This window comes from Nerophis lumbriciformis, linkage group LG12 (genome assembly GCF_033978685.3).
Source record: "Nerophis lumbriciformis linkage group LG12, RoL_Nlum_v2.1, whole genome shotgun sequence".
Taxonomy (NCBI): Eukaryota; Metazoa; Chordata; class Actinopteri; order Syngnathiformes; family Syngnathidae; genus Nerophis; species Nerophis lumbriciformis.
Genome location: NC_084559.2, coordinates 29722021 through 29746184, shown reverse-complemented (window position 1 = coordinate 29746184; position 24164 = coordinate 29722021). Strand labels below are relative to the sequence as shown.

General features: G+C 36.6%; 2 protein-coding genes across 3 annotated transcripts in view; one reads left to right on the top strand and one right to left on the bottom strand.

Annotated features, from left to right (window-relative positions):
- The window catches only part of inpp5jb (inositol polyphosphate-5-phosphatase Jb), a 66903-nt gene extending 56403 nt beyond the window's left edge, over positions 1 to 10500 (bottom strand). For both annotated transcript variants that reach the window (XM_061986279.1, XM_061986280.1), the window contains exon 1: positions 10108 to 10500. The gene's annotated coding sequence lies outside the window, so the exon portion shown is untranslated. The remainder of the gene's footprint in view (positions 1 to 10107) is intronic.
- selenom (selenoprotein M) overlaps positions 1 to 24164 on the top strand; it is a 65515-nt gene that overhangs the window by 40064 nt on the left and 1287 nt on the right. The window contains exons 3-6 of the mRNA XM_061986281.2: positions 16235 to 16464; positions 19858 to 19893; positions 19965 to 19999; positions 23587 to 23665. Of these exons, the coding sequence (XP_061842265.1) occupies positions 16369 to 16464; positions 19858 to 19893; positions 19965 to 19999; positions 23587 to 23665 (246 nt within the window). The 5' untranslated portion in view covers positions 16235 to 16368. The remainder of the gene's footprint in view (positions 1 to 16234; positions 16465 to 19857; positions 19894 to 19964; positions 20000 to 23586; positions 23666 to 24164) is intronic.

Here is a 24164-nt window from a genome sequence, read left to right as displayed (position 1 = left end):
TGTGAGCGGCACCGGCAGCGATATGGATGTCAAGAGGCGGGGAGCGAACCTGCAACCCTTAGGTTTCTGGCACGGCCGCTCTACCCACTACGCCATACCGCCACAGACTATAACCAGATTAATCACAAATTGGCTGTGGATTCATTTTAATTAATCATGATTAAATATCATTCCTTTTTTATCTATATTAATGGTGTTTCATTTTGCATGAGGGGCTCAAGAAAGAAGGTAATGATGACCATGGACTTAACTAGGGATGTCCCGATCCGATATTTGGATCGGATCGGCTGCCGATATTTGCCAAAAATTGCGTATCGGCAAGGCATGGGAAAATGCCGATCCAGATCCAGTTTAAAAAAAAACACCGGTCCGTGTTTTCCAACGCACCGATTTAAATAATACATTCCACTTTTCTGTTGCTCCGTAGTTTCCGTTCCGCATTTTCCAGCACACCTTCAACACATCCACAATTCTCACGCAGTTGCTTTATAGCTGCTGGCATTACACGACAGGCTCTTCTCACACTTTCCTGTGTCTCCCTCTCACAGACAGACAAGCGCACCTTCTTACACACGTCACATACTGTCACGACATACGTCACATACGTATACGTCCTCTCCCAGCAGAGAGGTAGCAGCATGGCTAACGTTAGCTGTGATGCTAGCGCAGCCGTGCGAGCAATGCTCCCTCTAAGGTGCTCGCATATCAAACTCTTTTGGCTGTCTTTTTGACACTTACATCCGGCGCCCCCCTCCACACCCTGGATTATAAATAATGTAAATAATTCAATGTGATTATCTTGTGTGATGACTGTATTATGATGATAGTATATATCTGTATCATGAATCAATTTAAGTGGACCCCGACTTAAACAAGTTGAAAAACGTATTGGGGTGTTACCATTTAGTGGTCAATTGTACGGAATATGTACTTCACTGTGCAACCTACTAATAAAAGTCTCAATCAATCAATCAAAACACATAGAATCATCATACTGCTGTGATTATATGCATCAAGTGTTCATTCAAGGCTAAGGCAAAATATCCAGATATATATTGTGTATCGCAATATGGCCTTAAAATATCGCAATATTAAAAAAAGGCCATATCGCCCAGCCCTAGTTCAATGATGCCATTTCTGTTTGTCATGTATAATTTTGTCTATTTTGTGTTTATCCTTGAATAAACAGGTCAGTTTCTTGTTACCAACCATTGTGTATTATTCAAACTCCCCTAATTCAGCTGGCTAGTTGTTATCAAGAGTACTAAAACCCTTTTCAACATGATTCTGACAACTAAGTAGGCTAAATAACTTTAAACTTTAATACATGCTCGGATAGGCCAGTATCGGTATCGGTCAGTATCGGTATCGGATCGGAAATGCAAAAACAATATCGGTATCGGATCGGAAGTGCAAAAACCTGGATCGGGACATCCCTAGACTTAACATAACATGAACGTGATGTTAAAGCTAACAAAAATTCCTAAACAAACATTTATCCACAAACATGTGGATGTTGCTCATTTTGTGTTATAAATGTGCTACTTAAAGATGGAAGCTTCAGTGAAAAGAAAGCACCTCCCTGCAGAGTGTACATAAAACGTGTTACATGTTGATATAGCATCAACTGCCCATTTGTGTATGTGTGAGATGCTGACACTACTTGAAAAAAAATGCCCAAAACGCATTGCTGGGGAGGTTTTTGATTTTGAGTCATTATCAGGAAGATGAGTTAATTGGATTTGAATTTTTAAACAGATTAATAATGACAGTGGATTAAACTGCATAAAAGCTTTAATTATGACAGTAAAACTACTTATGACACTAACAAAAATCTCTGTTTTACTCTTCCACACACAAACAGAGTTTTTTGTCATGGTCAATTATGCAAATTAGACGGTTATGCCATTTTGCACGCCACCTCCACAGATACAACATTCCCGTCCTGTGGAAAACTGCTCTATGTTTTTTTTATTGCAACCTTTACATTTGAGTTCGACCAGCATCAGCCTCAGAAGTGTGACGGTCATCATGATAAAAAGAAAACAGGCTTTAGAAGGACATCTGGAGGTCAATAGACGCTAAATCCTGTAAATGTCATAAAATGCTTTATGAATGGCACAGGGGAAAAAAATCTACATTCAGAGGACTTAATCTTCATGACACACACACAAATGTGCATTTTTTCAAATTTACGTCAGAGCAACAGCAAAAATATTTTCTGCACCGAGAACAGTCAGGACAGATTAGCATTTTGTATTCCGCTCACGTCGGCAGAGGAGAGAGCGGAACAATTTGACAATAACAAATGTATCACGGTGTTTACATGCACCCTCCTGAGGGCCAGAGGCACGCAAGAGCCAGAGAGGATGTAGAGCAACTTAAACACTGAGCTCCACCTCGTCCTGTTGAGCTCAGGTTGGCTTCTGACGACAAAGAATGACGACTGAAAGTGACAGTTTGACACTGTGAGGAGAACTGATAAGACTCTGATAATACCAGCGCTTTATCATACATTTCAGTTTAGTACTGCACTGGTAACGTATTTAGCTGCAGTAAAATACTACAACAACATTAAGTGCCCTTATACAACATTGCAAACTATTATAATAAAGTCACAATTGTGTAATGACTGTCTGGGTGTACCTGACATAGTTAGTGGCTATCATGTTAGGTCCATGTGGCCTGCTGTTTAATGTTTGACATCACAGCCAGGGATAGTGTTGGCATTCAGGGCCTCCGGGGGCCATATCTCCCAGAGAGGCGGACACTAATGGTGACCTCCACACTAATGACATGCTGCCACAGCTGGAAATGTTTGCTCCAGGTCCTAGCGCCTATTTCTGAGCTCACTCTACTCCATGCTGGTCTTCATTTTTTTGATCAGGCCACAGCTCCAGATGACAGGCTGTCAAAGCCATTTAGTTGTCAGTCTAAAACTTGCAGACAACGTTAAATATAATGTGATGCAAGTCCTTTTAAAACTGTATTTAGGTACCTGTCACATTTGAACCGATAACGTACCAATTTACAGTACCTGGAAATTAATATCAGTACTCCACAGTGCCAATTGTCAGTATTGTTGTGTGTTAATTGTTTAATAATAAAATACTTTTAATGTAACATTTCTAAAAATGAACTGATTATGATAACTGTGCTGTATAGTTATATCATTACATTTCTTGAGTCTCATTTGCAAGTATTATATAGAAGACTTTGCATGCAATTCCAAGACATCAGATGGCAGTAGTGTACGGACTACAGTGTGTTGCCTCAATAGGAGGTAGTCTTTGCCCTTAAGCTGAATCTAGTCTTGTGTTGCGCCCTATGAAGTATTTATACTGTAATTTTCATAACCCCATTTTAAGCCATGTAAAAAGAGGGGTTAGCCAAAAGATACTTGATCCAACAACCCCTTGTTAGGTTTGTTTGATATACAGTACTGTACAGCACTTTATATTGTGTTCAAAATGTACTAACCTTCACTAAAATATGGACTTTTGTCAAGGCTGGAGCCCATTATTCATATTTATATTGTTTCACATGGAGAAATGCACTTCAGTATACAAACGTTTCTATTTTATAAGTTTGTAAATCGAGGTTCCACCATATTAACTCTTTATTGCTCAAGCGCTAAGCCTTTTGGTTAATAGACTGGTATAAGCATTAAACATTATTTATCCAGGGTAAGGCAATTAAGAACATATTTTCATTTGCAATGCTGACCAAACAAAGAGGCAACATTGACATGACAGATATGTGTGATGATATTCTCTCAAGATCTTAATTACCAAAAAAAATTACCGCTATGGCTCGCTCTCAACCGCTCACAAAAATGTTTTAAATTGTGGGGTGAATGTTTTGGCTTATAAATGAACGTTTAAGATGAACAAACACTTCACGTGCACAGAGATTGTCTGCAATTTGTGGACAACAGAACAGACAGCAGAAAATAAGTTAGCCTCTGGTAGGGTTTCTTTCTGTAATTATATTTATTAATTATTACTACTATAAGTAATTTAACAATAAATGCTGAGTGTGTGCTTTTACTGCCATCCAGTGTCTACTTTTAAGTGTGTAGTATAAAACGAGTAAAACATCAATACAGTATTTTTTATTGAAATTCTGTGCTTTTTTAGGTTACTGTTACAAGGAACACTTAAAACATTGATAAAAAAAATTTAAATTACAAGTTGATACAATGGTATTAAAGAAAAAGTGGCAGCAAATTCAGACATTTTAAGCCACAGTAATCACGAAAAAAGCCAGAGAAATCTTAGAAAGACTTGAATAATGCTGCACTTTGGGTCATAATGGACTTTCATCTCATAAAAATAAAACAATAATTCACACTGTTCAAACAGTTACTGTTGCACTTGTGGCGTAAAAATGGCCATGCTTTAAACAGCCCTGGTTTGTTTCTTTTTAGAAAACTGCTCTCTTTTTATGGACCCACATCATATTCCAAAGGTTAAATTAATTATTTATCAATTATTAGATAGAAACTAATATGCTTTGTCATAAAATTACAATGGCAATGTTTGGCAACCAATCCAATCTACATTAGATTGGATTGGTTTAAGCATATTTGTTGTACAACTTGTATCAAACTACACATTAGTGTAAATTTAAATCTGTTACCTGACCAATGGAAATAAAATGCTTGCAGATGCAAACATGATCTAGAGTAATGAGTGTGTGTGCAAGCGGAGACACTTCATTGCCTTAAATACTCCTTCCTGTCAAGAATGAAACAAGAGTGTTGCACAAGTAAGACAATAGCGATGCAACATCTTTACACTATCTACAGGAAGTGAATGGGTGAAAATCAGAACCGATGCAACTAAAAATAACACACATGATAATACACTCTCATTGCAATCTCCTTTCCTTATTATTAAAACAGCACTGCATGTTTGCAGAATAGAAACCTTTGTGTTTCCTGCTACTTTTTTGACATACATTACTACTTGGCCTGGACCGATAATTTTTGCTCGACGATATGTTGACCTACAAATTATTGCAGATAAACCAATCAATCAATAAATGTTTACTTATATAGCCCTAAATCACGAGTGTCTAAAAAACTATATTATTGTCAACATTATCAAATTACCCACTGATGAAATAACTATACATAATAATAATGCAAGTATACCCTTTCAAATGCAATAAACGTATATTTCTCCAATATTTTAATGTTAAAACGTTTTATAAACAAACGTTATAATTATGATGTAAACTTTAAAAATATCCAAGTTAAATGAACAAAAACAAATAATGAAAATAAAAAATAATCTGTTAGCAAAATGTTGCACTTGAATACAAATCACAACCAAAAGCAATAAAAAGGGTTCCGTGTCTGTTCAGGAGAATTGGGGCAACCTCAAATATACACAACCAAAACAATAAACAATATGGCTAAATAAAGTTATTATGACCAAAATTATCACGGTATTGTTGAATGTGCCCAAAAATTACTCATATCCACACTAAAATCTTTTAACATAGTTTTCTTTTTTTAATAACTAAAATAAATAGCTACACAATACACTTTCTTGGCAGAGGAAACATGAAATATTGTTCTGGCTTCATAAAAGCCATATTATCTTTATTTGTGTGTTTAATTATGTTTATCATCTTCCATTTTAATTTGTAAACATTTTAGATTTTATTTTAATAAATACAAATTAGGTGATGTTTTACATTTACTTCAGGCTAATGTGACGTCACGCGAGTTCACTTCCTATTAAATAAACGTCAGCCTGCTTCAACTTGACATTGGAGTTCATATTGATAACTTCGTGCAAAGACAGCACAGCCTTTATGTTCAATGTGAATATTGTATCTTAATTGTTTAGACAGTAATGTGTTTAAACATGTTTAGATTATGTTCTATTTAGGGCTGCAACAACTAATTGATTAAATCGATTGAAATCGATCATAAAAATAGTTGGCGATTAATTTAGTCATCGATTCGTTGGATCTATGCTATGTGCAGAGGCAATTTTTTTAATTTATTTTTTTATAAACCTTTATTTATAAACTGCAACATGTATTTTTTTTATTTTTCAGGCAACTCATATAAAGTTAAAGTACCAATGATTGTCACACACACACACTAGGTGTGGCAAAATTATTCTCTGCATTTGACCCATCACCCTTGATCACCCCCTGGGAGGTGAGGGGAGCAGTGGGCAGCAGCGGTGGCTGCGCCCGGGAATCATTTTGGTGATTTAACCCCCAATTCCAACCCTTGATGCTGAGTGCCAAGCAGGGAGGTAATGGGTCCCATTTTTATAGTCTTTGGTATGACTCGGCCGGGATTTGAACTCCCAACCTACCGATCTCAGGACGGACACTCTAACCACTAGGCCACTGAGTAGTTGATGTAGATGCCCATATCGGCTGTTCAGATTGACTTTACAAAAGAGAAGTGTAGGATACTTCTCTTGTTGCCTTATTTGTATTTGACTTTATTAAATGTATTTATATTATCATTTGGTGCAGCCGGGCCGGAGCAGGATGGGATAGAAAGAGAAAAAAAAAGAAGACAGAGGGGGAAATTGTGGGGACAAGAGGGGGATTAGACAGAGAGACAAAAACAACAACAGCAAACACAACAACAACAATAGAGCAACATCAGCAAATATGACATGTACAAATATGATGGTAAAAGTGATAGCAAATAAGCAGTTAGCGAAAATAAAAAAGAATACAGAAATGACAATGAGCATTATTACACTACAAATGGAGCAATACAAATACCAATAGAAATAGCGCTATCAATACTGAACAATACCAATAATTTACCTTTATTATCAACAATACAGTTGTTCAAATGCAACAATACATATACGTAATGATAACTTGAGATACGAAAGAATGCAGAAAAATGGAGGGGGTTGGCGATTAATTTAGTCATCGATTCGTTGGATCTATGCTATGTGCAGAGGCAATTTTTATTTTTATTTTTTATAAACCTTTATTTATAAACTGCAACATGTATAAACAGCTGAGAAACAATAATCAAAACAAGTATTGTGCCAGTATGCTGTTTTTCCCCCCCAATAAAATACTGGAAAGGATAGAAATGTAGTTTGTCACTTTTATCCGATTATTAATCGATTAATCGAAGTAATAATCGACAGATTAATCGATTATCAAATTAATCGTTAGTTGCAGCCCTAGTTCTATTGTTTTTTTAATGGGGAAAGACGTTAGTGTCTGCTTGTTCTGGCCTCAAGCTAACGCTAGTCGTTGGTTGATAATTTTATCAACGCGTGGCCCATAACAGCGCATGCACAGGGCGGTTATCGAGGCTGGCAAAGTTATCGAGTCAATTTTCTTTTATCATTCGGTTAATTGACTTACAGAATACCGCCCCAGGCCTACATATAATGTGATGTAATTCAAATATTTCAGACAAAATTATGTTGGTTTAAATACTGTTCTTTTTTTAATTCACATACTACCATTAATGAACAGCTTCTAAAATAGACTTTCAGAGAGTATAGTTGTCACACACACACTAAAGAACATTACATTTGTGTCATTTCTGCATGCTTTAAGATGTCATTTTAACATCGATCTATGTAGCGTTCACCGAACCACATCAGAGTTCCCCTGTGGGACTGGTTTGGTGCAGACCAGGGTTCAGACGATCGCTATCACACATGACCAAACAAACCGCACTGGCACAACAATCTCACGAGAGTTCGTTTTAACGAGGACTGTCAAAGTTAACTCATTTGATTAATCACAAAACAATATTGCATCAATCATGTAAAAAATCAAAATCAAAATCATTGCACAATTTATTTTGAGCATACATGCTCCTGTACTTTAACCGCGGATAGTTACATAAAAATAAGAACAGGTTGTGATACGGTCAGTGATCAGGTCAATGCATATGACAGTGCAAAGATGAATGAGGAGATGCCGACTGTTAAGTTAAAGTTAAAGTTAAAGTACCAATGATTATCACACACACTAGGTGTGGTGAAATTTGACCCATACCCTTGTTCACCCCCTGGGAGGTGAGGGGAGCAGTGAAAAGCAGCAATGGCCACGCCCGGCAATAATTTTGGTGATTTAACCCCCAATTCTAACCCTTGATGCTGAGTACCAAGCTGGGAGGTAATGGGTCCCATTTTTATAGTATTTGGTATGACTCGGACGGGGTTTGAACTCACGACCTACCGATCTCAGGGCGAACACTCTAACCTTTAGGCCACTGAGCAGTTGTGTTTCCTGGCTAATTTCACTTCAAAAAACACGCCAGGTACTTTAGATTAGGGCTGCAACGATCGATTAATTTGATTATAAAAAAGCTTCGATTTACATTCTGTTGCTTCGATTAATCGTTTGAGCGTAACCAATAAACATTTTTTAGAATCCGGACTGCCTGGAGTGCTTGGAACTTTAAAAACACGGACATCGCTTCATATGTTAAAGTGCAAATTCAATGTTGATGTGCATTTATTAGAAAAAAGGAATGAAGATTATGGCAAGCAGAACAAACTGTGTTTATTTAAATCATTTTTGGTGATTTAACCCCCAATTCCAACCCTTGATGCTGAGTGCCAAGCAGGGAGGTAATGGGTCCCATTTTTATAGTCTTTGGTATGACTCAGCCGGGGTTTGAACTCACAACCTACCGATCTAAGGGCGGACACTCTAACCCAGACCTGGGCAAGTTAAGGCCCGGGGGCCACATGCTAAGCTTTTCAATCTGGCCCGCCGGACATTCCCAAATAATTTATTTAGATGTTTAAGATGGAAAGTGTAGCTGCCATTATGATGTGCAGTCCTGTTTTCTAATGACCGTAAGTCTTGAACTATACTAAGTATTTCAATGCTTAGAATCTGCGCTTTTACATGATATACTAGTTACTATGGTAATCTAATTAGTTACTATGGTCATCTAATTAGTTACTATGGTAATCGAAGTCACAGCAGCTCAGACGAGGCACCGAGCAGTGTTGGGCGGGTAGCGTTTCCACAGATGCTGAAGGAGATTTTCACAACAAAGTTCTAAAGCTTAGTGATATATCAGATAAATCAGATTGTAGGTGGGTTTATTTTGTACCTTACGCGTTCATATCTCACTGTTTGTTGCATTTTTGTTGCGTTTCACTTGATTGTAAAATATGTCGATCGAAAGGGGGTGTGACGTTCATATTTTGTCAATATTCAGTGTTTTATCCTTCATAGAAACATGTAAAATTCCATTACGTTTTTAAAGCGGTCTATCATGATGTTTTTAGCATTCAATCAGACATTATTGTGAGGTTTTGTATTAGTGTTCATAAAAATAGATATACCAGCCCCCAGACACATTTTTTTTCTCTATATGTGGCCCCCGAGTCAAAATTATTGCCCAGGCCTGCTCTAACCACTAGGCCACGGAGTAGGTTAAGAGCTGTGTTGGACAACGAGCTGAAAGGGTGCTGAAATATATCTATTATTTATTATGATACTAAATTGAAGTTAGTTTTTTTTAAGAATCAAATGACCCGCTGCACACTGTTTTGAAAATGTTTAATTATTATTTTATTCGGAATAAGAATCGGTTTAAATCTGAATTCAAGTCTGGATCGAATCGTCACCCCAAGAATTGGAATCGAATAGCGAGATGTTGCAAGAGTGCTCACTGGCTAGCACTGCTCGAATAACTCCCGATGGGGATTTGTAGACCCTGGGGACGAGAGCCGTACTGTGCAGGATGACCACTGCTTCATGAACAGCACACACCCATAACTTGAGAGTGACCTCAGGTCAGAGCCATTTGCATATTGTGAAATACATGACAAATATTCACAAGTAGGACAGAATCATGTGGCCTAATTAGATAGAGTGTTGCTTCAAGGACAGTGGTGTGATTGCACAGGAGAGTTGTGTCATCATGAGTGTGAGAGATGCTCTAAAAAAATAGGAGCTTAGCATAATGAAGATGTATGTGTATATGAATCAGGTATATATAAAAATGGGCGGATTGGGAGTCATGCTTTAAGGTGTATTTGGCTGCTAAAAAAGCATGTAGTGTTACACTATTTACAACATTAGACTTCAGCACGCATGTGGGTGTTTATATTCGTCACCTACCTGTCTGGGTGATGATCCTGCGGAAGAAGAGAATGTTCAACTTTCATATCCTGATGACACCATCGACATCCCAGCTCGCGTCGTTCCTCGGCCGGAGGGAGCAGGTGGGGTCGGCCACGCCGCCAAGCAGGCTACATCGCTCGGACGCACAACAACCGCCTCCCCCCGCCGTCCTTAAAGATACATAAACACTACACAAATGTCACCGTGCGTCCTTCAGACCAGCCTTTCCTGAAGGACACCGGGGCGGGGGACGACAAAAACAATGTGACCGAAGCGCACCGTGACACCTTCCTTCTAGAATCAGGACACACATACACATTTAAACACACACTTAGACACACATTTAGACACACGCACACACACAGCTTCCGTTCTATAGTGGACTACTGAACACAAGCTGCCAGGACTTGATTGGACTGCGATAAGGTAACCTACAGCTGTCATGCAACCACACTGCCGCCCAGTGGTCAGTATTTAGAAGTGCACAAAAATAAACAAAACGCCCTGGTTATAATGATAAATAAATTACTCATTATAGCAGTGTTTTTCAACCTTTTCTGAGCCAAGGCACATTTTTTTAATTGAAAAAATTTTGAGGCACACCACCAGCAGAAAACGTAAAAAAAATTAAACTCAGCAGCCGATATTGACAGTAAAAAGTTGTTCTTGCAATTGTTGGATATGAATTTAAACCATAACCAACCATGCATCATTATAGCTCTTGTCTCAAAGTAGGTGTACTGTCACGATCTGTCACATCACGCCCCGACTTATTTTTAAGTTTTTGGTGTTTTCCTGTGTGTAGTATTTTAGTTCTTGTCTTGCGCTCCTATTTTTGGTGGCTTTTCCTGTTTTGTTGTTATTTTCCTGTCGTAGTTTCATGTCTTCCTTGAACCTATTCTCCGCACCTGCTTTGTTTTCTCAATCAAGACTATTTAAGTTGTGCAGACGCTATCCTTCTTTGTGGGGACATTGTTGATTGTCATGTCATGTATGGATGTACTCTGTGAACGCCGTCTACTCCACACGCTGTAAGTCTTTGCTGTCGTCCAGCATTCTGTTATTTGTTTACTTTGCAGCCAGTTCAGTTTTAGTTTCATTTTGCATAACCGTCCCTAAGCTTCAATGGCTTTTCTTAACGGCACTCGCCTTTTATTTATTTTTGGTTTAAGCGTTAGATACCTTTTTACCTGCACGCTGTCGTCTACATATTGTGATCACGACAAACATCTACAAACCTGCTGCCCCCTACTGATATGAAAGAGTATTACATGGTTACGCTGCCGAGCTTGAGACAGTGCAGACACTCAACAACGGCACATTTGCGGATTATTATTACTGGTTTGCAAAAAATATTTTTAACCCAATTAGGTGAAATTACATCATATCCTACGGTACACCAGACTGTATCTCACGGCACACACAGTGGTTGAAAAACACTGCATTATAGGATAGCATGCTAGTGCAAAAATTCCGAATTTGATTGTGAATGTATTCTAAATCAGTGGTCCCCAACCACCGGGCCGCGGCCCGGTACCAGTCCGTTGATCGATTGGTACCGGGCCGCACAAGAAATTTAAAAATGTTTTTAAAATTAAATCCACATAAAAAACACAAGATACACTTACAATTAGTGCACCAACCCAAAAAACCTCCCTCTCCCATTTACACTCATTCACACTCATTCGCACAAAAGGGTTGTTTCTTTCTGTTATTAATATTTCTGGTTCCTACATTATATATCAATATATATCAATATATATCAATACAGTCTGCAGGGATACAGTCCGTAAGCACACATTATTGTATTTTTTTATGACAAAAAAGATAATTAAAAAAATACCATAACCCCCCACCCCCCGGTCCGTGGGACAAATTTTCAAGCGTTGACCGGTCTGCAGTTACAAAAAGGTTGGGGACCACTGTCCTAAATGACATTTCAGTTAGGTATTCTTATTTAAATTTGAAATGAAATAGGTAGTATTGAGATTTTATGAAACGCCAATAGATAATTTTGCTGTACTACATGCTTTACTGTTTTACTTAGAAATATTACTATGGACCTCATATGAACCTCATATAGTTTATTAGAGCCAGTGTTTTTAATTGACGATTATGAATATGAACATCTTTTATAAAACAGATGTATTATAACTTTAAAATTTTTAACAAATGTTGGAAATACTTCATGTCCCCTAGTGCTTTGCAGTAGCTAATTTAGGGGTCCACAAACTACGGCCTGTAGTTTTTAATTATTATTTTTTTTAAATCTTGTCCTTTCTAATTCATTTTCTACCGCTTGTTACTCTTGGTGTCTCCTAGTCGCTCAGGAAAATCATATTGTCTAAAAATGTATTTTCCCATCGATAACGTGACATCATTGCGGCTCCCGAGTTAAAAAGTTTTGGGACTCCTGATCTAATTAATCAAGATGGAGAGAATTTGAGTTTAATACTAATGTTTGTAAAATTTGTTTTTTTTTTATTAATTTTTACCCGAAACCTTTTTTTAATGTGACACATTCATCCTGCTACTTGGCTGTAAGGAATTTATCTGAATTGCAACTAATTTATTGTATTTTCCTGTAATTACAATTGAACATGTGGGGATAATTTAATTTGACTTTTAATTATTTGTTTACAAAACAACATATACAGTCATCTTTTGACATATATCAAATATTGCGGCTGTACAGCATCGCAGATTTCTTTTCTTTTTTAAAGCATATTAAACAACAATTTTGGCTAAAACTAAGCATTTTAAAGCATAACAATCGTTAAACGGACTAAAAATATCATTACTACAGTAGTATTGGCCACTAGGGGGGACCAAGCCAATCAGAGCAAGCTATTCAGAATCGTGTCTACTGATTGGCTCAGCTTCAAGCAGCCTTACTATAGTGGATTAAAACAGCATAAAAGTGACTAAAGGGTGTTATTTCATGTTTAGGGGGCTCTCATAATATAAAAAATGTATTTAGAAGGTATCAAACATTTTTAATGTTCTAACTATGAAAATAGTTGGTTTGTAATGAATTTTTTCTACTTCACGGAAATTCGTCTATCGTCATCATGTCCAGAACCATTTAAAAGCGGTTAACGAGGAACGACTGTATGTGATACGATATCAACATGTAAAAGTGTGAACAAAAGAGCAAAAAACTGATATCTATAAAGAATAACTGAGACAAGATCTACAAAATATTGATCTTATGCTGGTGTAGATCCAATACTGATACTGGTCTGTGTATTGGTACAGTCGATACCATGACATTTGAGTTGATTCACCCACCCTTATTGTCTTGGGTTTTAGCAATACTACATGTATTGTAAATCTTTCAGAAGGGTCATGTTGTTAGTGTAGTTGGTTAAACATCAATGTACATTCATTTACATAACGAAATGCAGTAAACATGTTTTTGTACTGCGTATAATGTTTATTTCAGGCCTTTACATAGAGTAGGTTTTGATCAGGACTTGGACTAAAGTGGTCCTCATGCCTAACAAAGAGTTGAATGTGCTTTCATTGCACTTTCACAAATAGAATAAAGGTTTCATAAATCACAAACGGTGTTGTTTTCAGTCTTAGTCTTCATGGTCTGTGTGATAATACAGTCCAGATTTGAGAACTTTAATTGCAGTGTTTTTTTTATTTTGGACCTGTACTAATGTGGTCTAGATGCCTAAAAAAGAGTTAAATGTGTCTTTATTGTATTTTTACAAATCGAATAAAGGTTTCACAGACCTAAAACTATGTGTTTTTATGAATCTTCATGGTCTGTGGATCATTTACTCCAGATTTTAGAACTTTAAATACTGTATGTTTTAACATGGATGTATACTAATATGGTCTACGCATACTCAAAATAAATATATAATATATATAATATATAAAAAATAATTAAATATCATGCATTTTCAACTTGAAATGTGAAACTAATAAGTGAACTAACTAATATTGAAATATCATGAGTTGCATGTTATGACCATTAGTCACATATTAGTTTTTACATTGTAAGTCTAATTGCTGGAATAAACGGACCTTTGCACAGTATTCTAATTTTTTAGTTTCACCTTTATTTAAAAAAATGGATTAAAGAGTTCACAAACAATAACATTTACTTATTTATTTTTTTACATTGATGTTATTTTTTGTCGTTATTTTTAAACTTATTCAATTAACCATTTCAAAAGTATAAAAAATGTTTCCAGTATAAAAAATATCGGGATGTATCGACTATCAGTATCAGCCACAAATTGAAAGTTAACTTCAAGATTTTTTTTTCAGAATTTTATTTTTCAACACAATATGATACAAACTTACACATACAGAAACACCATCTTCAGAACAGAAACAATATTAATATGAAAACAAACGAAATAATCTATTGGAGTGATTCTCAAACTGTGGTATGTGGGCTCCATCTAGTGGTATGCCAAAGAATCATTTAATTAAATATTCAAACACAGTGTTACTGTTCAAACTGTCAATAATGTTACAGTGGCAAAAAATATTCAATATACTTGTTTTAATAAAAGCTCTCCCTTGTTTTAATCAATATTTATGTTGATGACGCTACTGTATTTTGATGTTGATCATTATGCTGATGTTTGGAGAGCCAAGTGTTTTTTTCTGAGGTAGTACTTCGTGAAAAAAGTTTAAGAACAACTGATATACAATATTTCAAAATGTGTAAATAAAAATTATTAGACCAGGGGTGTCAAACTCATTTTAGATTGGGGTCCACATGGAGAAAAATATACTCCCAAGTGGGCCAAACTGGTGAAATCACGGCACGATAACTTAAAAATGAAGACAACTTCAGATTGTTTTCTTTGTTTGAAAATAGAACAAGCCCATTCTGAAATTGTACAAATCATAATGTTGTTGTTGTTTTTTTTACAATTACCTGTTGCGGTTAATAGTATTCTATCTTTATTTGTCGTTATTTGTATTTTCTGAATACATCATGTGATAATGTTCATCAGTCAACTCATTGGTGTTAATTTTCAATCCATCTAGATAAAAGAATTATATCAAAATCAAATTACAGGATGTTATTTATGTAGTTTGATCATTTTCCTCGACTGGTGCACTAACATCATGTGGTTTACTTTGTACATATGTAGCATCATCTACAACAGCGGTCTCCAACCATCGGGCCGCGGCCCGGTACCGGTCCGTGGACCGATTGGTACCGGGCCGCACAAGAAATAAAAAAATATATATTAAAAAAAATGTATTTTATTTTATTATTTTTTTAAATAAATCAACATAAAAAACACAAGATACACTTACAATTAGTGCACCAACCCCAAAAACCTCCCTCCCCCATTTACACTCATTCACACTCATTCACACAATAGGGTTGTTTCTTTCTGTTATTAATATTCTGGTTCCTACATTATATATCAATATAGATCAATACAGTCTGCAGGGATACAGTCCGTAAGCACACATGATTTTTTTTTTTTATGATAAAAAAAAAAAAAAAAAAAAAAAAATACCATAACCCCCCACCCCCTGGTCCGTGGGACAAATTTTCAAGCGTTGACCGGTCTGCAGTTACAAAAAGGTTGGGGACCACTGATCTACAAAGATACAAATAATTAATATTGCGACATCCAGTGGACACATTTAGAACAGCTGTTTCTTTCATTCAAACATTTCAGGTTAATTTTTATACTTAGCAGACTCATCCCGCGGGCTGGATAAAACTTGTTCGCGCCTGATCCGGCCCTCGGGCCATACGTTTGACACCCCTGCATTAGACTTTCTAGACAATAATGCATCATATTAATTAAAAAAAATACTATAAAAAATGAAAGAGAGGGAAAAAAAAGCAAATAAACAAACATTTACTCGGGATAAATGAAAGCACCATACATTTTAAATTCTTAATTTGTCTCTGATGGAAATTGTTTATATTATGGGATTTTTTATTTTTTTTTAGAATTTATGAAATTACGCGCTCTTTTTCTTTGTCATCATTACTATGAATCATTCACTTTTTTATTTCGAAATTAAAAAAACAACATTTGGTTTAAATGACACGCCAACCTCAGCCTCGTGTCACGTCACGTGAGTGTATCTAGTCTCACATACTGTATATCTTAAACCTTAGACGTGGCACGGCATCCGGAAGTGACGTCCCCTCGTCATCATCGTTTTGATCTCCATCGCCCCTGCTCTCACTCTCACATCCTCCAGTGCCTGCCGGGTCACACCGACTCACAGGCAGGTTTCGGTCCAGTCGCCATGTGGCTTCTTGTGCTGTTCGGTGTTCTTCGGTACGTGTCGTCCTACGAGGTGGACGTCAACAAGATGGACGGGCTGGCTCGAGCCAGAGTGGAGGTATACTTCTTCACACTTTGTGGCTCAAAATGTTTTGTTTCTTCTGTCCTGTCAGGGCGTTATGCAAATAGAGGCCGTTGTATGCATGCGTAAATGAAGATGTTTGTTTAAAACAAAATAGACCAGGTGGGTGATACCAGTACAAATGTTGGTATCGATGTGATACCACGTAAATACAAGGCCAGTATCACCGATACCTATACACGTTTTATTAAGATTTTTGCCTTTAATTTGTTTATTAAAACATAGGTTGGGAATTTTTGGCCAACAAATACATATGTATATCAACACTAGTGATGTAACGATTACCGATATGATAAAACACGGTCAAATTCCCGACGGTCACTGTTATCGTTTCAAATATAATCGTAAAACCTGTGATTAATTACCACGTGTTGAAAAAGTTAGTGAATATCCTGGAGAAGCAGCTGGCACGCTAATTGCTTGCTAGCTTAAATGCTAGCATTGATAAAAGACATGTTCAAACTTGGTTAAAATATTTCAATGTGGGAATAAATACTTCTTGAGCACATTTTAACCACACTGCAATAGTAATGACAACCAATAGCGAGATAGGAAATGGTCGTTTGTGAACACTTTGGTATGTAAAACACTATTTTAAACACAATAGCAACAAATTGCTTGCTCGCTTAAATGCTTGCATGGATAAAAGACACATTAAAACTTGTTAAAAGATTTCAGTGTGGGAATAAATACTTTTAGAGCACATTCAACCGCACTGCAATAGTAATGACAACCAATACTGTTATGACATGGTCGTTTGTGAACACTTTGATATGTAAAACACTATTTTTAAACGACTCCATCCATCCATTTTCTACCGCTTGTCCCTTTTGGGGTTACAATATCAACAAATTGCTTGCTAGCTTAAATGCTAGCATGGATAAAAGACATTAAAATTTGGTTAAAATATTTAAATGTGGGAATAAATACTTCTTGAGCACATTTTAACCACACTGCAATAGTAATGACAACCAATACCGTGATAGGAAATTGTCGTTTGTGAACACTTTGATATGTAAAACATTATTTTAAACACAATAGCAACAAATTGCTTGCAAGCTTAAATGCTAGCATGGATAAAAGACACATTAAAACTTGATTAAAAGATTTCAGTGTGGGAATAAACACTTTTTGAGCACAATGAACCGCACTGCAATAGTAATTTCAACCAATACTGTTATGAAATGGTCGTTTGTGAACACTTTGATATGTAAAAAACAATTTTAAATGACACAATATCAACAAATCGCTTGCTCGCTTAAATGCTAGCATGGATAAAAGACACATTAAAACTTGGTTGAAAGATTTCAGTGTGGGAATAAATACTTTTTTGAGCACATTTAACCAAACTGCAATAGTAATGACAACCAATACCGTGTTTTGAAATGGTCGTTTGTGAGCACTTTGATATGTAAAACACAATTTTAAACACAACAACAACAAATTGCTTGCTATCTAAAATGCTACCATGGATAAAAGACACATTAAAACTTGGTTAAAATATTTCAGTGTTGGAATAAATACTTTTTGAGCACATACTAACCACACTGCGATAGTAAAGACAACCAATACTGTTATGAAATGGTCGTTTGTGAACACTTTGGTATGTAAAACACTATTTTAAACACAATAGCAACAAATTGCTTGCTATCTTAAATGCTAGCATGGATAAAAGACACATTAAAACTTGGTTAAAAGATTTCAGTGTGGGAATAAATACTTTTAGAGCACATTCAACCATACTGCAATATTAATGACAACCAATACCGTGATAGGAAATGGTCGTTTGTGAACACTTTGATATGGTAAAAACATTTTTAAACACAATAGCAACAAATTGCTTGCTCGCTTAAATGCTAGCATGGATAAAAGACACGTTAAAACTTGTTAAAAGATTTCAGTGTGGGAATAAATACTTTTTGAGCAGATTCGACCATACTGCAATAGTAATGACAACCAATACTGTTATGAAATGGTCGTTTGTGAACTTTTTGATATGTAAAACACAATTTTAAAACGACACAATAGCAACGAATCGCTTGCTCGCTTAAATGCTAGCATGGATAAAAGACACATTAAAACTTGTTAAAAGATTTCAATGTGGGAATAAATACTTTTTGAGCACATTCGACCACACTGCAATAGTAATGACAACCAATACTGTTATGAAATGGTCGTTTGTGAACACTTTGATATGTAAAACACTATTTTAAACACAATAGCAAGAAATTGCTTGCTCGCTTAAATGCTAGCATGGATAAAAGACACATTAAAACTTGGTTAAAAGATTGCAGTGTGGGAATAAATACTTTTAGAGCACATTCAACCACACTGCAATAGTAAAGACAACCAATACCGTGATAGGAATTGGTCGTTTGTGAACACTTTGATATGTAAAACACAATAGCAACAAATTGCTTGCTATCTTAAATGCTAGCATGGATAAAAGACGCGTTAAAAGATTTCAGTGTGGGAATAAATACTTTTAGAGCACATTCAACCATACAGCAAAATTAATGACAACCAATACTGTTATGAAATGGTCGTTTGTGAACACTTTGATATATAAAACACAATTTTGAATGACACAATATCAACAAATTGCTTGCTCGCTTAAATGCTAGCATGCATAAAAGACACATTAAAACTTGGTTAAAAGATTTCAGTGTGGGAAAAAATACTTTTAGAACACATTGGACCACACTGCAATAGTAATGGCAACCAATACTGTGTTATGAAATGGTCGTTTGTGAACACTTTGTTTGATATGTAAAACAATATTTTAAACAACACAATATCAACAATATGATACAAATTTCCCCATATTGCCCTGTTATTACAATTAGTTTTTTAGGGCAAAAAATAGTAAACAAAGACTGCAATTGGCCTAGAATCAAATCCCTCCTGTGTCCAGGATGTGTACGTGTTTGTAAACATAACAATACATAAACCTAACAATGTATTTGAGCTAAAAAAAAATACAGATATTAGTGAAAATATAAACAGAAGATAACAAATTGTTTTGAGCCAATACCACCGTGGTATTGATATCAGTATTTGTATCGATCCACACACCTAACATGTTTCATTGAGGCGCACACAAAGCGGTGCATCATTAGGAGGAGGGAGCGTTTCTCCCTCAGGGTGACGCTATAGTTAAACAAAAGCATGTTATCCGTCATTATTGTCGTAATGGTCACGCCTGCAACATGAAACCTCAGTCTCCTATTTCTATAAAATAGGTTCATGCAAGACGTCTTGCCCACAAACATTCCTTCGGCATCACAGCATGAAACTAATTCTCTTTTAGGCAAGTGTGATAAGACATTTCATGAAGCCTTTCTTGTCATTAATGTTGTCTCTTTTCAGTCGTGTGGTGGATGACAACTGAACAGGCTCAGGGAGGTAAGTTATGTTGGAAAATGTGACCCGAGTTTTTGTTAGACGCATCTCTAAATGTCCACCTTTGTCCGCAGGTCAAAGCCTTTGTGGTCCAGGACATTCCTCTTTAGTATCCTTTGACACATCACGCATCCTCATTCTGTCTTATGTCACCCTTTTCTTGGATGTCATTCTCTATTATATATTGGAATATACAATTTTTTTTTGTGAAGTCATTTACAAAAGGTAAACATGGTATCTAGCAACTGCACAAGCGCACACAAGCAAAGTGTCCTTGATAAAACAATACTGCAGTCTAAATAGGCGCATAAACAAGGATCAAATAATTAAAGTTGCATGTTACACACACACAGAAAGTCTCCAGGGCAGAAAAGTATCCAGTAACAAATGTGTCCGTGTAATTCAGCTTACTGCGTCATGCACGTAATTTAATGAATTATTGTGACCACTGGGTGTCTCTAAAAACAGATTACGGTAGTTTCCGAATTAAAGAGCACACCAGTATATAAACCACACCCACTAAATTTTAGAAAGGAAATTGGATTGCAGTGTAAAGTCTAGAAAAAATATTTTTCCATATATTAGCTGCAACGGACAAGTTATTTACACAGAGAGATTTTGTATATATGTATTTAGGGATGTCCCGATCCGATATCTGGATCGGATCGGCCGCCGATATTTGCAAAAAAATGCTTATCGGCAAGGCATGGGAAAATGACGATCCAGATCCAGTTTAAAAAAAACTCCGGTCCGTGTTTTCCAACGCACCGATTTAAATAAATAAATCAATAAATGGGTTGTACTTGTATAGCGCTTTTCTACCTTCAAGGTACTCAAAGCGCTTTGACACTACTTCCACATTTACCCATTCACACACACATTCACACACTGATGGAGGGAGCTGCCATGCAAGGCGCTAACCAGCACCCATCAGGAGCAAGGGGGAAGTGTCTTGCTCAGGACACAACGGACATGACGAGGTTGGTACTAGGTGGGGATTGAACCAGGGACCCTCGGGTTGCGAACGGCCACTCTTCCACTGCGCCACGCCGTCATAATACATTCCACTTTTCTGCTGCTCCCTAATTTCCGTTCCGCATTTTCCAGCACACCTTCAACACATCCACAGGTCTGTGGATTCTCACGCAGTTGCTTTTAGCTGCAGGCATTACACGACAGGCTCTTCTCACTCTTTCCTGTGTCTCACCCTCACAGACAGCAAGCGCACCTTCTTACACACGTCACATACTGTCACGTCATACGTCACATACGTATACGTCCTCTCCCAGCAGAGAGCGAGGTAGCAGCATGGCTAACGTTAGCTGTGATGCTAGCGCAGCCGCTAAGGTGCGCGCCTGCTCAAGCGTCCTCTGCGCACGGCAAATCTATGCCACGCACAAAATCAAATAAAAAAATAAGCGCATAACAATTTTCGACACACGAACACGACAGAGAAAACAGTTTTCGTCATCATTGTTCAAATATTGTAACGTCTGTCGAGACGCTTATCTCCATTCGGTGCCACACGCCCACACCATCAAAATGCCGAGGCAAACATTTCCACATCAACACCGTATGAAAAAAATAGGGATTTTTCTTTAGTTGTGATTTCCCTCTCTGCATGAAAGTTTAAAAGTAGCATTTATTAATGCAGTATGAAGAAGAATGTTTTAATGTAGACACATAGAATCATCATACTGCTGTGATTATATGCATCAAGTGTTCATTCAAGGCTAAGGCAAAATATCGAGATATATATCGTGTATCGCAGTATGGCCTTAAAATATCGCAATATTAAAAAAAAGGCCATATCGCCCAGCCCTAGTTTCAATGATGCCATTTCTGTTTGTCATGTATAATTTTGTCTATTTTGTGTTTATCCTTGAATAAACAGGTCAGTTTCTTGTTACCAACCATTGTGTATTATTCAAACTCCCCTAATTCAGCTGGCTAGTTGTTATCAAGAGTACTAAAACCCTTTTCAACATGATTCTGACAACTAAGTAGGCTAAATAACTTTAAACTTTAATACATGCTCGGATAGGCCAGTATCGGTCAGTATTGGTATCGGTCAGTATCGGTATCGGATCGGAAGTGCAAAAACAATATCGGTATCGGATCGCAAGTGCAAAAACCTGGATCGGGACATCCCTATATGTATTTACATACCTTGTTTCCAAACGGTGTCTGTAACACGGCCGATCAAACAAAACAGAAGTCATCATCATGGACCCACTGGTTGTGGAAGCTCGCTCTCCAATCAACTAAACAGACACAATAACCCCATGGTGAGGTTTTGGTGAATTTACTGAGGAATTTGTGAAACTGAGACAATACAAAAAGAATGCCATTATAAGTTAGTAATACTAAGACACTTGTAAACGTGTTAGCATATTTGCTAATGCTAACGACTTTAGCTTGATGACATTATGTTAGCGTGTACAAATATGCGTAAAAACACTCCTACAGACATGACACATTGGACGGATTAGTAAGTATGAATTGTTTTGGTTATATTGTAAAAAGTAGAAACGCTATGGATGACTGGAAGACGGAAGGGCACTTGTACTTCCGGTTCAAGGCACTAAAATGAAGAAAATATTGTAGACGTTCACCCCGCAGCCCCTGCAGTGAGTGAACTTGTCCAAAAGATGGCACCATAGCACAAACAATAACACACCTTTTCAGTGTCTCTACTTATGTTAAAAAAACTACTGTATTTGTTGAACACAAAACATAAATTAACCGCACTGTTTTATAAGCCACAGGGTTCAAAGCGTAAGAAAAAAATAGCAGCTTATAGTCCAGAAAATATGGTAACACTCCCACTTCAAAAGCATGAATCTGTTAGAATGTTAGTGTTTTGCATACCTACCATTTTTCTCTGACTAATTCTACTTGATCAAACCTTTTCTAACATTTCTCACTACAAAATCATAAATGTGGAATGATTTGTGCCGATTCACTTTGGAGCCTTGAGTAACAGTTGCATAATTTTAGGGACACCATTAGGGACAAAAAGTGAGCAAGAAACATGCAAATGATTTCCAAGGTGTCAGGAAGCCGAGGTACGACGCCATCTGCTGTGCGCAGTTGTAATGACAAGCTGCATTCATTCAGTCCCATTATAATGTGTTTATGGGTGAAGGAGATCAGGGTAGTGACAAATGTCAAAGTGTGTGTGAAATGTCTTAAAATTAAACATCTTACCTTAACCACCAATGTCCTCTGTGGTGGACATGAGAACTTACAACAAATGTTTCATAGAAAATGATGACCATGCAGAAAAGTATGTATAGAAATAAGCAAGGAGAAAACACCTGGGATCAAATATACAAAAAAGTCAACTTTAAAACTTTTTTTTTTAAATGCAATAGAAAAGAAACACTAACTGATTTTCATGGTAAATATTGTTTGATTTGATGTCAAATGGAGTTTCTTCTTTGATCCAAGTGGTAGAAAGATAAAGGGGATACTGTTGTCTACTTCAAAGGACATGGCATGAAAGATAAACTAGCTTTTCTGTGGGGGTATTTTTAGAACAGTGTGGCATATTATCGCCTATGATAGAGAAAAAATGCAACCTGGATTTTCCTGCGTGTCCATGTGAGAGATGATTTGTATTGCAGTTGTACCTAATGAAGTGTCCACTACTGTATGTCGAATATCGAAGTCCTTGACCAATGTTCCCTTCAGCCATAACCTGGTGATGAAACACATTCCTGGGGCCGACCCTGAACTTGTCCTCCTTAATCATTACTACGAGGAGCTGGACGTAAGTTGTTTTTTTTTGGTACTTTGTGGCTGGAATCATACTACTAGAAATTGTGCTTTTAATAAAAGCTGTTTCTAATAATTGGACCCTCCCATGTAAAATATTATAAACACTTCTCAGTATTATTAAGAGTAATATTACCTTTTTTTTGTAAATGTGTAAGCTTTTAATACTGGTCTTGTACTGTGCGGGTGTACCTAATGAAGTGGCCAGTATATGCATGTTTGATTGACTGATTGAGACTTTTATTAGTAGGTGAAGTACATATTCCGTACAATTGACCACTAAATGGTAACACCCGAATAAGTTCTTCAACTTGTTTAAGTCGGGGTCCACTTAAATTGATTCATGATATATATATATATATATATATATATATATATATATATATACACTATCATATATATACTATCATCATAATACAGTCATCACACAAGATAATCATCAGGGTATATACACATTAGGTATATACATTACATATACACATTTACATTATTTA